The sequence below is a fragment of the Macaca thibetana genome, chromosome 4 (assembly GCF_024542745.1).
Source record: "Macaca thibetana thibetana isolate TM-01 chromosome 4, ASM2454274v1, whole genome shotgun sequence".
In the NCBI taxonomy this organism is placed as follows: domain Eukaryota; kingdom Metazoa; phylum Chordata; class Mammalia; order Primates; family Cercopithecidae; genus Macaca; species Macaca thibetana.
The window spans coordinates 111,166,843-111,184,054 of NC_065581.1; the positions used below are offsets into that span (position 1 = coordinate 111,166,843).

General features: G+C 38.8%; 1 protein-coding gene across 1 annotated transcript in view; it reads left to right on the forward strand.

Moving 5' to 3' along the window:
* The window catches only part of RGS17 (regulator of G protein signaling 17), a 125,770-nt gene that overhangs the window by 83,222 nt on the left and 25,336 nt on the right, over positions 1 to 17,212 (forward strand). Inside the window, exon 2 of the mRNA XM_050786208.1 lies at positions 2,355 to 2,498. Coding sequence (XP_050642165.1) covers positions 2,355 to 2,498 — 144 coding nt within the window. The remainder of the gene's footprint in view (positions 1 to 2,354; positions 2,499 to 17,212) is intronic.

Below are 17,212 nucleotides of genomic sequence, written 5' to 3' on the forward strand. Positions count from 1 at the left end.
GGGTCATTAGCATATTCATCATCTCAAACATTTATCATTACTCTGTCGGGAATTTTCGATATCCTCCTTCCAGCTATTTGAAACTATATATTATTGTTAACTTTAATCATCCTACAGTGATGTGGAACACTAGAACTTATTTCTCCTATCTAGCTGCCATTTTATGTCCCTTAAAAAATGTGTCAATGTGTCCATATCCCTCCTTTACTCCTACCCTTCGCAGCCTCTGGTATGCTATGCCCTTCCTTTTACTTCTATGAAATCAGTGTTTTTTAAACTTTTACATATGAGTGAGAATATGTGGTATTTAACTTTCTGTTCCTTGCTTATTTCACTTAATATAATGTCTCCCAGTTCCATCCCTGTTGCTATGAATGACAGGGTTTCATTCTTTTTAATGGCTAAATTAGTATTCCATGATGTATATATACCGCATTTTCTTTATTCATTAATCTAGTTTTGGACACCTTGGTTTTGGACACCTTGGCTATCGTGAATAGTGCTGCAATAAACCTGGAGGTGCAAGCATCCAAAAGGCATCCAAATTGGAAAAGGGGAAGTCAGATATGTTTTCTAATTTATTGTTCTCCCATTTAAATTGTATTCTTTTATCACATTGTTTATCTTAAATATGTATTTGTTAAACTAATTTTAGGTGATTCTGTTATTACCACTTGATCAGGAATATATTAATCTCCTAATTGTTGGTTGTCTGTTTTCTGGTGTTAATATGGATTTTTGCTTTCAGGTAACACATTGAGTGAGAGATGTATTTCTTACTGTCACTTACTCTTCATAATGTAATGCTTTTCATTTGTTTCCACTAATCCCCTTAAGACCCTTAGTCTTGAAGCAGCTCTTTTATCAGTATCTCAGGATTCCCTGCCATCTGGCAGTGATTTTGGAAAATTCCCTGACGCAGTCACTGAACAAATAAGCTGATTGGCTGAAGTCTAATCTGGATGGCTTTTTCTGCATCCTGCCCTTTCTGCAGCTAGGCATTACTGAATAGCAGAAATAATTTTTTCAGTACTTTTTTGTGAATGGCACAATCACAGCCCCTGATTTTATGCAGGCAACCTGGAATCAGACTCCCACTCCTCCTAGGGGAGCATCTGACACCTCACTGGAGTGTGGGACCTTTGCCCGCTTCTGTTTCAGTATCTGAATTGCAGAATGACTGTGGCTTTAGACCCCATTTACCTACCTCTGTGGTTTTCTGCTCTGTTTCCGGTCAAAAAATGTGGTTATCTGGTTTTCAAGAACACAGTATTTTTTAAAGTGTTTATCATTGTGTTCAGAACCAAAAATATCATTTTAAAATAATGAGCTCATAATGCCAAAATAACCTGAAGCACTTTATAGTTTTAATAAGTACTACTCTCAGCCACACATTTGACAATGTATGTGTATGATTTACATACATGACATATTTATGAAAAACATCATTCAGTAGATTGCATTACTTTTTCTAAGAGTTCATGCTAAATCTGATACTACCCTAAGATGAAACTTTTTATTTTAATCCTCAACACAGTCTTAGATCAGGATTGGTCCTATAAATAGGTAGCAACTCATTTGGCCTTATTTGTAAGATCACAGATAGGACACTCTGTATCCCACTATTTATCTGCCATGATATATAAATTCCACCAGAGTAATTCCCCTGAATTTGATGACTTTTATTTTCCCCTGAGTCTCTATTAAATAACAATAAATTTGGGCGATGGAGGAGGAGAAGCTAATGCCTTTGCAACACTGACACCTAACAGAAAATAAGGCCCTTTGGTAATGTTGTTAAGGTTAGGCCTCTGGAGGATGAGTCAAAAGTGCCAAAAAGGATATTGAGTGTTTCAAAGGAAGTGAGAGAGGGCCAAGAATAAACTTGATCTTCCTCATACTCTTATATAGTTAGAAACCATGCAACAATCATTTATAAAGCTCAGTTCATCTTACTGTAAACATTAGTGGAAAAACGAGTTACATACACCCTCTATAATCATTGAACGGTGTCCATAAAAAAGGCAGACTTAATCATTCTTGAGTAAAGAAGGAAGTTAAAAATAAATTTTCAAACCTTATCATATTTACTTTACCAACAATCTTGATTACATGGCAACTTTGTTGCTATAATTTTATGCAGCAGATCATGGTAGATGTTCCTCCCCAAAGTTTTTAGTACATTCTTCTAAAAAGTTTTCCTGAGAACTTTTAGTTTGACTTCTCAAGCTTCCTTGTTTTACCTTTTCTTAAATTATCTCCCTCCTCCCTTAGTGAAATGAGCCTTCCTTCAGCATAGGTAACTTATCCTTACTGCTTTTTTCATACCCCATTTTTTTTTTAATCTCTTTCAGCCAGTTGGGTCCTGAAGTAGCTGAAATGCGAAAAAGGCAGCAGTCCCAAAATGAAGGAACACCTGCTGTGTCTCAAGCGCCTGGAAACCAGAGGCCCAACAACACCTGTTGCTTTTGTTGGTGCTGTTGTTGCAGCTGCTCCTGGTATGTCACGTTACCTGTAGGATGCCACACCCAGGCTTGGCAGGCACTAGCGTGAACAGGCATGCCAAGTCTCAGAACTGTAGAAACTTCTCAACATGTCTTTTTTTGTTCTTTCTTTGCAAGTAGGACTTATTGAAGTCTATCATTGGTTTAATGCAAACACTTCCACAAAGAAAACATATAATATTTCCCCCAAATCTACATTTAAATTGATAATAAGGTAAAAAAAAAAAAAAAAAAAAGGTGTGTTTTATATCATGTTTTTCTCCATCTATGCTTCTTAAAGATTTGGGTGAAAATAAGATTTTAGTTACATAGGTATTTATCAATAAGCAATGTTCTCCAGTGTTACAGTCAAGAACATTAAAATAACATCTAGTAACACTGCATGTAGTATTGAATGTGTGTGTGTGTGTGGTTTTTTTTTAGTTCTCTGCCTCTACTTGATAGGGTGTTGAGCATTCAGCTGCATGACCAGATAACTGTAAGTCAGGGTAACAACCTCTGCCCAGAATTCCTGCCAATAAGGACAGAGAGAAAAGAGTCACTGACTCACAACCACCTATCTAAAAGGTCAGTGGCTGTGCTTGGAATGAAGTCCAACTCAGTTCATTGAAAAATCCTGAAATTAGAGCCAGAGAACCTACTTCCCATTGCAGTGTTATCACTGGCAGGCTCTGGGACATCATGCAAACTCATAATCTCTATGTTCTTTGATTTCCTCATTGGCAAAATGATGAAGAATTAGACAAGCTAATTCCCAAGGTGCCGTCTAATGCTAAATGCCCATGACCCAGGGAACTCAGAGAACCTGCTCGAGTTCCAGATTCATAAAGTGCCTAACATTTATGCAGGTGAGATTCTTCAAGGGGATGCTAGACTTTTTGAACCATATATTTTAGGGTCTTTTAAAATCCAGTTTACAAGTGGATCTTCTAGCCCAACAGTGGTCTTCTGGGTCTCCCCAGACTAATTCAGAACCTAAAGAAAGGCCCCTATGTTGGAGTCATCTCTCTGTGTATTATCTCTACAGTTTCCCAACGTATGTTGAGGTGGGTTTTTTTGTTGTTTCTTTTTTTGTTTTTTTAAATGGCAAAACGTTGTATCACTGGGGCCAAAATAGAAGGTAAAGAGGGCTGTACCAGAGTGGTACCTTGGTGATGAACAAGCTCCATCCACTCTAGAAAACTCCAGTTCCAGAAAAACATCAGATATTGCAGTAATCTGGAAAGCTTAAGTAGTTTTTATAAATATCAATATTGCTTCCCAGATGATGATTCTTTGTTACAGAAAGTCATACTGTATTAGTCCATTTTTATACTGCTATAAAGAAGTACCCGAGACTGGGTAATTTATAAAGAAAAAGAGGTTTAATGGACTCACAGATCCACAGGGCTGGGGAGGCCTCACAATCATGGCAGAAGGTAAAGGAGGATCAAAGGCACATCTTACATGGTGGCAGGCAAGAGTGCGTGTGCAGGGGAACTGCCCTTTATGAAACCATCAGAACTCATGAGATTTATTCACTGTCATGAGGACAGCATGGGAAAAAACCATCCCCATGATTCACTTACCTCCCGCCGCATCCTTCCCATGACAGATGGGATTGTGAGAGCTACAATTCAAATGGGATTTGGGTGGGGACGCAGCCAAATCACATCATATACATAATTAGTTTTATTTCGTTCTTAAGCCTTAATAATTTAAGATAGAGGAAGCAGAGTTTGAGATGAAGTAAATATTTCAGTCATAGTTGTGTAATCTTTTTCTGTGTCATGCCTGAAGAGATTATCTAGCTCTGGTCTTAATCTGTGAAGTACCATGTAGTGACTTACTATAGTGGTTCTGAAGTCAGACTGCCGGACTTCAAATCTTATCCTCACCCATCTCTATCTGCATGACCTTCAGCAAGTTAGTTAAATGCCAGTAATAAAAATCCCTGCCTCATAAGGTCATTGTAAAATTAAATGAGATAAAATACATAGCAAGCTGAGAACAGTGTCTGATACATAGTAAGCATTTAATAAGAGTTAGCTCTCTGGGCTATGGAGCACTTCATATTGAAAAATAAAGATCACTTTAAAGAGGAACTGGCTTGAAATAATGCTTTAAAAAAAGATCAGTTTGTAGCTATAACACAAAAATTACCTTGGAAAAGAAAGCTATTTTATTTTAAATTCTGTATAAAACATCACCAATATATTGTTACACAAGGTTGAGGAATAGACTTCTATTGCTCATTTGCACTATACCAGGTTCGTGTAATCAGTATATAATTTTCCTTAGCTGCCAAAACTTATTTCTGAATTGCTTTGAGATTAAAACACCAGAACAGATAGAATACTGAAGTTTCTTTGTGCTATATGTATTAGCTGCCATATATTTAGTGAGATTTGCTTTTATCAAGTTTTAAAGGACATATTAAATAACAGAACATTTAACATTAACACATGAGCATGAGATTATTGCAGTACACAGACAATGGGTGAAGAAAAAAACAACTTTTGGAAGCTGCATCAACTCTCTACACCTCTAGAGTGGATCCCCAAACATTGGGTACATTGGCTCCATGCTCTGTTAGCTCTAGACTAGCAATACCCTTGTCAGGAACTGCATTTGTTGTCAATGAACATTGGATGCCTAAGTCTAGGCCGTAAAATGTACAGTCTGTGAATTTATAAGTCCTTCTGTATATGATAAATGATAGATAATTTCTAATAATTATAAACCACTTGATTATTATGTATTTATTTATATTTGAGACAAAATCTGCTCTGTCATGTAGGCTTGATTGCAGTGGCACAATCACAGCTCACTGCAAGCTCCAACTCCTGGGCTCAAATGATCCTCCCTCCTCTGCCTCCCCAGTAGCTGGGACTACAGGTGCATGCACCACACTTGGCTAATTTTTTTTTTTTTTTTAAGTGGAGTCAGTGTCTTGCTATGTTGCTTGGGCTGGTCTTGAACTCCTGGGCTCAAGCAATCCTTATGCCTCAACCTCTCAAAGTGCTGAGATTTACAGGCATGAGCCACTGTGCCTGGCCACTTAATGTTTTTTAAAAGGATAAAAGTTAAAGTTCCTTGAACTATGGATTTTAATTATGACTATATTGTCTTACTACAAATGAAAATGTCCTTTACCCATATGTTTTTAAAGTACCATTATTTTTGTACTTCAGGTTTATAAAAGAAAATTATAAAGGCTTTTTGGAGTAAAAAGAAAAAGAAATAAATGTTCTTCAGATTTTCCAGGCTAGGTCAAAGGAGCAGAACAAAAAGAAACACTAAAAATGTAATTTAGGGGCTAAAAAAAAAAGTTAGAAATCAAAATATGAAGTAACTGTCATTCGTCAATGGGAGCAGTTGTCATGTGGCTGAATTTACTTCCTTTTAAGGAAACAGAGTGGTAGGAAAAATTTCTATATCTAGTAATAAATACAAATACCTCACCCTAAGCTTCATGTTATGGGTTTTTTAACAATGTAACATTTTCCTCAAATTTGCACTTCTCATTCATATTTCATTGTCAGCTCTTCTCTCATTTTTAAATTGATTCCTGTCTTTATAACATTACCACCACATTTTTGGAGGGGAGGATACAGAGAGTAAGTACATAACTGCTGAATTGTTCCCCAGTTTCTTTGAAAATTCTAAACTGTTTAGACAGCCTTCATAGTGACTGATCCATTCTCTATCTCTGTCATAGAGGCACTTTCTCCCCCCACCTCAGTCTCTCTCCTTATCTCCCTTTTCTCCTCATAGCCCTTGCAATTAAAGAAGAGAAAACAGGAGGATGAGGTTTAGAACCATTAACATCCTTAAACACGTAAGCAATGGATACCCAAATCCAGGGCGTAAAATGGACAATCTGTAAACATGTAAGACCTTCTATTCATGGGACTAAGCTAGGGTGAAGACACCATTTTGTCAAGACCATTTGTCTACGGGTTCAAGGTTGACACTGGCAAGAGGAATGTCTTGTTTCTTCAGATAGTAACCTTCTTCCCTTTTCTTTATAAGAAAGAAATCTTTGAAAGATACTGAAGGCTCCTCTCAAACTGCCTTCAGTCAGGACAGTGTGAAGCAGTGAGGTTGTTCAGATGCTCACACGTGAGATAACACATATAAAAATGCAGGGCAGACTAGAAACTGCTGTGTGCTTACAAAAAGGAGGGGCATCAAAAATGGCCATAGAGCTTTCAAAGTTTATTATGAGCTTAAAGCTCATTTTCAAATTGTCCTACGAACTCTCTTGCAACATCATTCAGTGGTTGCATTAAAATAACCCATGCTACTTTTTCACATAAAATCTTCAGGTACTAATTCCTCTTTTAATACTGGATGCTTCTGTGGGTGTCCCATCAAGCAAAACAGGGTTCCCTGTGTAAAAATTAGAACTCCAGAGACCTCAGCTACCATCTCTCCAAAATGTTTACGTTGCCCTCTGCTTGGCACATCATGGTGGTGAGTTGATGGCTGTGGAGAGGAGAATAATGAAATATCACTGGCCATAGCCCTGGCTCCAGCTTGCAGTTACCAAGAGAATGGTTCTGTCTTTAGCTACTTTATAAATTAGACTTAGGTATAAGCTTTCATTTGAAAAAACAACAACAACAACAGCAACAACAAACAATGTTTGGAAAATGTTGTATCTATTTTTACAGGTAAGGAAACTGATGGCTTGCTGATGTCAGTAGACCCATTAGGGATTGAAGTGGAACTGAGATGCAGGCCTCTGAATGTCTAGTCCGTTGTTTGGTTCATTTTAACGGGACACTTCCAAACTTTTCGTTTCCAGGTTTGATATGAGCCATTTCCAAATACAACTTTCCCAGTTGAATTCACAATCTCATGCACTCCTGGGTATTGCCCGTGAGATTTGGCCCACTGCACTGGACTCTTCTCAGGAGAGATTGGTCACAGACTGAATTTAGTAAATTAACTAGCCTTTGGAAAGCTAAAATTGTCTCTCTTTTGGATACATTGGTTCCCAGAGTTTCCAGACCATGGGATGGATCTCACTAAGTAAATGTTAAGTGCTTCATAAATATGCTTTGGACTGCCCCTCCCTCCATTTCTAACAAGTACCATGGCCTCTATAATTCAAAACAGTGCAAAAATATTGTCCTATTTTATCCTCTGATGCTGTCACACTTTAGCTCTCTGCCAAAGGAAATACTAAGATGCATGCTTTAAAAGTCAAAGGATATTTTTTGAAAGGAAAAACAAAAATCCATGCCTCCACCATGGTAAAGAAACCACTCCCTGGAAATAAAAGTCCTCACACATGCAAGGTGAATCATTTCATCTGAGGCACCAGGGAATACATGGTTTCCTCTGTGCCTGTCACCCTCGGGGAGCTGATTCATCTCACATGGCAGAATATGTTAATCCTGCAGAGTAACTCACACTGCACAGGATTTCCAGAGTACTTGTAAACAGACCGTCCTGCATACCACTTACAAAGAAGCAATACAGAAGTCTCCAGTTTGGAAACTCCATCTGGCCATGGCATGGGTACATGTCCTCAATGTTTTTATCAGTTATATCAACTTTACACAATCAAAAGATATCTATCAAAATGAACCCAAGTTTCTCAGGCCATATACACAAAACCACAGTGGACAATAGGACTATAGACTGAATGAGAGTTAATGGTAGAAGGAGCCTCACTCTGGTGAAGAAATCCAGAGTCCCAAGAGGACAGGAGGAAGAAACTGTAGATAAAGAGGTGGCAGGTGCATTTGGTGACAGGGCTGTGCACGGTGAGATCTGCTGACCCCAGATACCCCAGTCAGCTTCAAGGTTCAGACCCGGACAAAAAATCCAAATTTCAACCAAAGCTGACTCACCCTACGTGGCAATGTGGTGAGGACTGTCTATGTCTGGATGGGCCAGGAGGTACCAGAGCTTCAGGGGTGACCTTAGTAGTGGGCTGGTGCTGTTCATACCCTCTGCCCTAGAAAAGGGTGAACACATGAAAGGTCAGAGTTTGACTCACCAACCCACTGAACCATTTTTTATACGAGTGATACTCCTGTCTGTCCCATGTTTTTGTTTTTTAGGTTAATACCTTCAGTAAAAATTATAGTACGTAGAGCTTGTATTTGAATTCACAAAGCTCAATATTGGTCATTGCTGCCAGGCATTTTTGTAAACAGATAACTGAAGTTGCATGCATTAAAATAGCAAAAAATAGGCCAGGCACGGTGACTTATGCCTGTAATCCCAGCCCTTTGGGAGGCCGAGGTGGGTGGCTCATGAGGTCAGGAGTTCGAGACCAGCCTGACGAACATGGTGAAATCCTGTCTCTACTAAAAATACAAACATTAGCTGGTATGGTGGCGTGTCCCTGTAATCCCAGCTACTCAGGAGGCTGAGGCAGGAGATCGCTTGAACCTGGGAGGCTGAGGCTGCAGTGAGCCAAGATCGCGCCACTGCACTCCAGCCTGGGTTACAGAGAGAGACTCTGTCTCCAAAAAAATGAAAAATAAAAAATAAATAAATAAATTATATATATATATGTATATGTATATAAATAAATTTTGGCTTACATTATTTGGCCAATATTAGTAGGCATTTAACATTTGTTGAATGGGTGATGGATTTGGATTTGCCATTTGAGCCTACTTTATGAAATATAAAAACTTGTGTCACAGAAATTCTTTTCAAAAATTACAGGCACATTCTCCCAAGTCACCAGATTTTTTTATGCACCATTTTTCTTCATACACCTCTGTGTGTGTGTGTGTGTGTGTGTGTGTGTGTGTGTGTGTGTGTTTTTAAAGGTAGTAGTACTAATTAGTAGTACAGAGGGGCATGAATTTGGGGAGGGAGCACTAAATCTGTTTAGTATTTGTGGGATATAAAATCAAGAAGAACAAAATAGAAGACTAGGGAGATAGGCAGTGACAAATAATCAAATATCTTTTACACCTTATTAAGGAGTTTACACCTTTTTAGAGATGGGAAGCAATTGAAGAGTTTTAAGTAAGGAGGGGACAAAGTCCATTTTATATTTTAAGTATTCTCCTGAGGGAATGGAAAATGTTTGGAAGGAAAATACAAAAAGTAAGGGGGATGTTGAGACTTTTATAATAGCCTTGGTGAGACATGGTGAGGCCCAACATAAGGAGACAATAAAAGGGATGGAGAGAAGTGCATTTTCAAGAAAAAATTAGGATATACTGCCAAGAATTAGTGATAGACGAGAAAAAGAAGGATGACTCCATATTGCTTGCATGAGTAGCTGGGTTGCTAGTGATCTCATCAAATGAGAGGACACTGCAATAGGAAGTTATTTAGGCCAAGGATACAAAGACGAGTTCAACTTGCTCTGATTGAGGTATCCAAGAGTTAGTTGCATAAATGAATTTGAAGCTTGCAAGGCAAGCATGGATGAAATATGACAATCTGGGACTCATCAGTTGCAAGAGATTAGAATGATTGGCCCTGGTGAGTATTCCAGGGTGAAAAGCAGGGAGCTACAGACAGAAACCTCAGGACGCACCACATTTAAAGAACAATGGAGGAGTGAGAGAGTTGCAAACACAGAACGTGGAGAAGAGGTGATGTGAGAAATGACATGCAAAATGCGGCAAGGGGGCCGGGCACAGTGGCCCACAACTATAATCCTAGCACTTTGGGAGGACATGGCAGGAGGAAAGCTTGAACCCAGGAGTTCGAGACCAGCCTAGGCAACATAGTGAGTCCCCATCTCTACAAAAAAATTTAAAAATTAGCCGAGTGTGGTAGTACACACCTGTAGTCCCAGCTACTCAGGAGAGTGATGTAAGAGGATGACTCGAGCCCAAGAGTTGAGGCTGCAGTGAGCCATGATCACATGACTGCACTCCAGCCTGAGTGAGACCCTGTCTCAGAGAAATAAAATAAAACACAGCAAGGGACTGTTACAGAAGCCAAAAGAATTGAGAGTTTCACAAAGGGAAGTCTGAGGTTGCACATACACCAGGGAAGTCCAATACAATAAGAATCATAAAACATTTTGTGATTTGACCAACCAGGGGGGCTTCTTGGTGAACTTTGAGAGAACCAAGCTTCCCTGTAAGATGTGCAACAAGGAAGAACTTGGAGAAAGAAAAGCTCCTGACAGAGAAAATGAGTGAGCCCCTCTTTAAAGGCTCTGAGACCCCATATGCTCCTCCTTCAGGGTGAAGGTTTGCTTTGAGAGAAGTTGGAGTTTCCTTCCTGACTCATTCAAAGCAAATTATTCATTTTCCAAGGCAACATGAAATTCAGCCATTCCAAATCCAAGTCAGCTTTATTAGCTACCCGGACAATATTTAAGAACTTCCTCCAGAAAATTCCAATCAATAATGCAAAAATGAGGTTGACTTCTTTGCTACCCTTATTTATAAAATTTCATAGTTGTGTTACACCTGATTAAATTAAGTATTAGCCCTACTTTTGCTTCTCCCATTAAAATTCATTATTTTTTATGGGCCTAACCTATTGTCTTTTATGGTCTAGGTGTGGTAGACCTATTACAATCTGCCTGCTATTTTAGCACATGATTCAAGAATTACTTGTTCTGTTTTTGTCAGATAAGACAATCAAATTCACTTTTTGTGAAAATGAAATTGATTTTATAATTCTGCTGGACTGGGTGCTATAAATTATAGCATATATAAATGCTCTAAAATCCATATCTTTGTTTCAGATATTAATATATTATGTATTAATATACATCTTTTTGCATGGGAACGTCTGTTCCTAAGTGAAACACAAATTTCTGTCACTGACACTTTGTGTATAAAGTGATATACTTTTTTTTTTTTTTTTGAGAGAGAGAGTCTTGCTTTGTCACCCAGGCTGGAGTGCAGTGGTGCAGTCTTGGCCCACTGCAACCTCTGCCTGCCAGGTTCAAGCGATTCTCCTGCCTCAGCTTCCCGAGTAGCTGGGACTACAGGCACACACCACCACACCTGGCTAATTTTTTTTTTTTTTTTTTTTTTTTTTTTTTTGTATTTTTAGTGGAGACAGGGTTTCACCATGTTGGCCAGGCTAGTCTCAAACTCCTGACCTCAGGATCTGCCTGCCTCAGCCTCCCAAATTGCTGGGATTACAGGTGTGAGCCACTGCTCCCAGCCAAAGCAATATAGATTACTTAAAAATACAGAGCCATTTAACTGCCAATTCCATAGTAATAGTGGAACAGTAACTTTAAGTGTTTCGTTCTAGAAGTAGTCTTGCCATATTTGACAATTACACACAAATTCTAATGGCATGTCTTCCTCAGAAAGCTGACTTTCAAGAGGCTATATGGGATAAGGAAAGACCAATGGCACTGGAATTTTACAGACCTGGGTACATTCCCGTTTTATCACATGTAACTATGAAACCTTTGGCAAGTTACTTACTACCTCTGAGTCTGTTTCTTCCTCAGTAAAGTGAGATTACTAGTGTACATAAATTCCTGCATAATCCTTTATTGATAGGTATTATTTCTGTCCCTTTACAAGTCTCAGGCCCAGAGGAATTTACCAGTCTGTGTAAGATGTGGCTATTGCAGGCTTGGCAATGCTCTGTTTGCATGTTGCCAGTTAAGGTAGCAGATGCTGTTTCTTCAGTCTGTATCACTTCGCCCTTTCTCCCCAACTCTGACATTAACCAGCACAGGTATAAGTCAGGACAGCCCTGGAGCATGCACTGCACAGCCACAGGGCTCCCAGAATGTTGTAACTTTTATGTAGCAGGGTTTTGTTTCTCTACAGATCAAGATTGTTGTCTTCCATGGTGTCTGTTCCCAAGGAAGCCCCACACATTCATCCCATACGCATTCACACACACACACACACACACAAACTGGAAAATGCGAGGGAAACATGGATGGCTAGATGAATGAGCAATCCTGCCAGCTATCAGATATATTTCTGAATATTCACTAACAGGGTTTTAACTTTTTCACTCTCTTTTTTATGATAGGGACCCAGCCTTCTAAAGTCAGAAGCTTGAGCTCCAACTGAACTAATGCACTTGACACAGACGATTGCATGCTATTTTAATAAGAGTAACACTGTTATTGCTCCTAACTAAATAGAAGTCCATTTGGCCTTTTCACATCTAAGATATTTGCTTTCCCGCTAAGGCATTCACTTAGTTATAAATTATAGGTAAAATTACAGTGGGTTGAAGGAATAGCTTAAAATAGGATTTTAATCAATGTTAGAACCGAGGTGTAGAAGAATCTGATGATTGGCGTGTATTTTTTATTTTTATTTTTATTTTATTTTATTTTATTTTATTTAGATGAACTCTCACTCTATAGCCCAAGCTGGAGTGCAGTGGTGCCATCTCGGCTCACTGCAACCTCCATCTCTGGGGCTCAAGCAATTCTCGTGCCTCAGTCTCTCAAGTAGCTGGGACTACACGTACGCGCCACTGTGCCCAGCTAATTTTTTGTATTTTAGTAGAGACAGGGTTTTGCCATGTTGCCCAGGGTGGTCTCGAACTCCTGAGCTCAGGTGATCTGCCCACCTCGGCCTCCCAAAGTGCTGGGATTATAGGCGTGAGCTACCACGCCTGGCCTGGCATGTATTATGTATCTTTGTATTCAGACCTGTAATTCTCTTAATTTTAAGGAAAAATAAACTCTGTGCTAAATAAGAAGCTTTGGTCATCTAACTGAACATAAATGTACAGCGTAGATTTCGATTTTCACCATGTAATTGCTTGTTAAATGAAGTTGGCATTCCAGATGAAATCAATGTGTCCATGAGCCGAAAACCCAGAGCTTGGGGTTTCAAATGAAAATTTAATATAGACAAAAAGAGGGAATTTTTGATACCCATCTTTTCGAACAGATGCATATATAGAAAGAAATTGGCAACAGAGAGAGAGAGAGAGAGAGAGAGAATCAGAGAATGAAGAAATTTGTCTTTAGTTTCCATGGGTCGAAAGAAGAAATGAACGTTTACATACCACCCGAACCGGAATTGAAATAGAAATAGTGTGGAGAATCCATTCTCAGGATGGCTCTTCGAAAACGTTTTAAATAAAAAATACTTCCTACCTGTTGGTAGTTAAAACCCTTTTCTAATTTATTTGTTCTAATAATGTACGACCTAAGTTCCGTATTATCCCAGCATGAGACTGTGGAATGCAAAATGACTTCTTATTGGAAAGGATAATGACAATGATGATACCATTATGCCTACCTGTTTTTAAGACTAAAGTATTCCTAAATCAAATGACTTTTGGCTGGGGGCTATTCAGAATATTTTGTAAATATCAAAAATGAAAAATTATTGCAGTTATGCAAACGTCCCAAGATTAAGTTTATCCTCTTCAATTTCGATTATTACACTCACTGAAAAACTGAATGACTCCTTTTAGATTCCTTAGAAAGATATAATTATCAAAACTCCTTAAGTGAATGAATAGATTCTTTTTCCAAATAAGGATATTTACCCACAGAAATTTTTTTCAGTTTTTGCTTTCTTCTGACTTGGTTTAAATATTGTATTTATAAAGGTAACACAGCCATCTAGTGGACAGATACTTGATAGCTGATTATTTTACTTGAGTTTAAGTTCATGAAACAAAAGCTTAAGCCAAATGAAATACTTGTTTCATGACACACGGCACATGATTACAAAATGCGGGGTGAGCCTTTAGAGGGGCAACATGGGGTATTTTTAGGCAAGTGTTTTATAACATTTCCAGACACAAATTTCTAACCACTGTCCCCATCCCCACACACCTCACTCAAAACCGTACTCTATTATACAAATGTAGAAATGAAAGAGGTGAAGTTCAAATCATAGGTTTAACATGGAGTTTCTATGTGTCTGAAATGTTGTATGTTATGTGGTTACCAGCCCATCCTCTGGTGTCTTTTTGGCTTGAGGTTTTAGTTTTTTGGGGGAGTGGGTAGTCTTTTGTAAGCGAAACATCAGTTCTATTCTCCTTTCCTTGTTGCCCTCTCCCCAAGTTATCTTTGCTAATGAAAGAAAGTCATACTTCCTGGGACGGCCCCCCTCAGCCATAGCAACACCCTGTCTGCAGTCATTAGCGGTGTTACTTTTGTCCTTCCTCTTTCACTCTTTGCTGTCAAAACCTTCTATAACAACTCCTTTTTGTTCATCTCAAACTCCAGGGAATTGAGAAGTTACTCTTCATCAAATTCTACTGCAAACTCGGGCGTCTGGGCAACAGCTCCTATGGAGTGATAGCTGTGGGATGACGCCTTAGAGAGGGCATTTATACTCAATGCACTGGATTGTACTAGGAGGTTTATTTTTCCAAACCTTAAAGAAAAATCATTTGTATAAACAATTGCAATACCACAATTAACTCTTCTATGTAAAGAGAAATGGCATTGCAGAGTGAAAATGAGTCTGAGACAGGAAGTCAGAAGATGTGAGTCCCAATCCTAGTTCTAATAAATTTGAGTTGTGGGTCCTGTGTAAGTCAACCCCGATAACTGTTTCCTTGTAAATGAAACAAGAATGACTAATAACAACTCCCCTGTTTACCTTCAAGGACCGTTGTGAGGAGGAAGTGACAAGGTAATGTATGAGGTTTTGTAATAATGGCAAAGGAAAAGTCTCTATTTACTCAGGTGGAAATAAAAAGCTCTTTGGTAAATTTGGAATCGGAATTTTAATGTGCAGCCAACTTGCCCTTCCATTCAACTACGCATCTGTAATAATATGTGCCTTTTTGTCACAAGCTTTTATTTTTTGTTTTACATCCTTATGAAGTAGGTCGTTGCCATTACTCCCATTATGAATGGTGAAAGCAAAGCATGGAAAGCTTACACCATCCTAAAGGAGGTGTATTCTACATTTGGAGTCCACCTCATCGTTTTCTTGGATAACACATACTTTGCTGCCTGTTTTAATCTCCTGGTCCAGCCCTGCAACATCTGATATGTCCATTCTGGTCTACATTTGTATCGTGCCCCTGCATGCTTTTATCCCCGCTCTAAATGAGATTGCCTTTGTCCAGGTCTCCATCTGGCAAACAACTGCCCATTTTCAACCCAATTTAATCATTACCTCTTCTGTGAAGCCTTTCTCAATTCTCTTATGGAAAAGCACAGGTACCATCAAGGATGTCTAAGAAACCCCATATGCACAATTCTATCTGAGTTCTTATCACAATGCCGTCTGAGCTCCTCAGTAGCAGAGCCTTTGTCTTTTTCATCTTGTATGTCCAACCCAGGGAACGTTGCATGAGCCAGTATTTCTTACACATTAGTAAAGTATTGCTAACTCCTGTAGTAGTTACTGTGATATCTTGAATGCTAAAATGAAATATTTAAAGAATAATCTACCAACTCATTTTCAGAGCGTGAAGGATGTTGATTTCATTTTTGCACCAGGAACTTTGAGGTAGAAGCTGTTAAATAAAAAGAAAAGATTGATATCACAATGTGAGACTATTTCAATATTGAATAGACTGCTTTTACCAGAGACAGTAGTTCTCTCTTGGAGCCTTGATGTCACTCTGTATGAAATTTAGACATCTTATTGATTCTTCAGTTTAATTTTTCTGTAAATATATGTGGTTTCCTGACCAGCCTCTATCCCAGAGTTACCATGGCGACTGGTAAGTTTTCATCTTCTTTGCAACCATTTTAGCAGTTTTTCTTAAGAACCAATTGTTTTCCTTACAATAGAAGACTGTCTTCCAAAACAGACCCTGCGCATATCCATGATGACAGATCAGTAGATAAACTCTATAATTGGCAGCAGGTAATGTTTTGTCTCACCCCACTATCCATACTCCCCTGTAAACAGACGAACAATCCACCCCCATAGAGAGGGGGCACATTTTCTTAAGTTCTGAAATGTCCCAAGTGTTTTTCCTCCCTTTTCAAAGTCACTATTTAAAAAATCTCTAATGGGATTGTAAATGCTTCTTTTAATATATTTGGCCAAGGATATTGGCACTTTTCTTCCATAAAGTATTTAAGGTTTGATCAGGACCCCCACTGTGTATGCGTTTAGTTCTCTTTGTGGCTTTTATTGCTTAAAACGTAGAAATGTTAGTTTTAAATGTTACATATATAAAAGTCGGTGGGGGGGGGGAGTGTCTCTTCTTGGAGAGAGATGGGCTAAAAAAGAAAAAAAAAGACCTGTAATCCCAGCACTTTGGGAGGCTGAAGTGGGCGGATCATAAGGGCAGGAGTTCAAGACCAGCCTGACTAACAGGGTGAAACCCCGTCTCTACTAAAAATACAAAAATTAGCTGGACGTGGTGGTGGGCGCCTGTAATCCTAGCTACTCAGGAAGCTGAGGCTGGAGAACGCTTGAACCCGGGAGGTGGAGCTTGCAGTGAGCCGAGATCGTGCCATTGCACTCCAGCCTGGGCAACAGAGCAAGACTCCGTCTTAAAGAAAGAAAAAAAGTGTCTCTGTGGGACCCTCAAAACTGTTGATCTGGCATGTTCCTTTTAGGGCTGTCCTCAAACACATATAACATATATACGTTGATCTAGAGCAAATATTTCCAGTGAATTATTACCTTAAAAAAAACACACACTACTTGGAGCAGAACCAAGTAGGACAGACATTAGTCAGTAGCAATACAGTCAAACTGTTAGTATCAATCCCTTGTCTATTTTCTCCATTTCTCTTTAACTTAAAATGATATTTTCAGCAGTTCTTGATAACTGAAACCTTGCAACCCATTTTTTAAGACCAGTAGTAAAGGACAGTTAATAAAAAGAACAACTTGTCTGTTGCT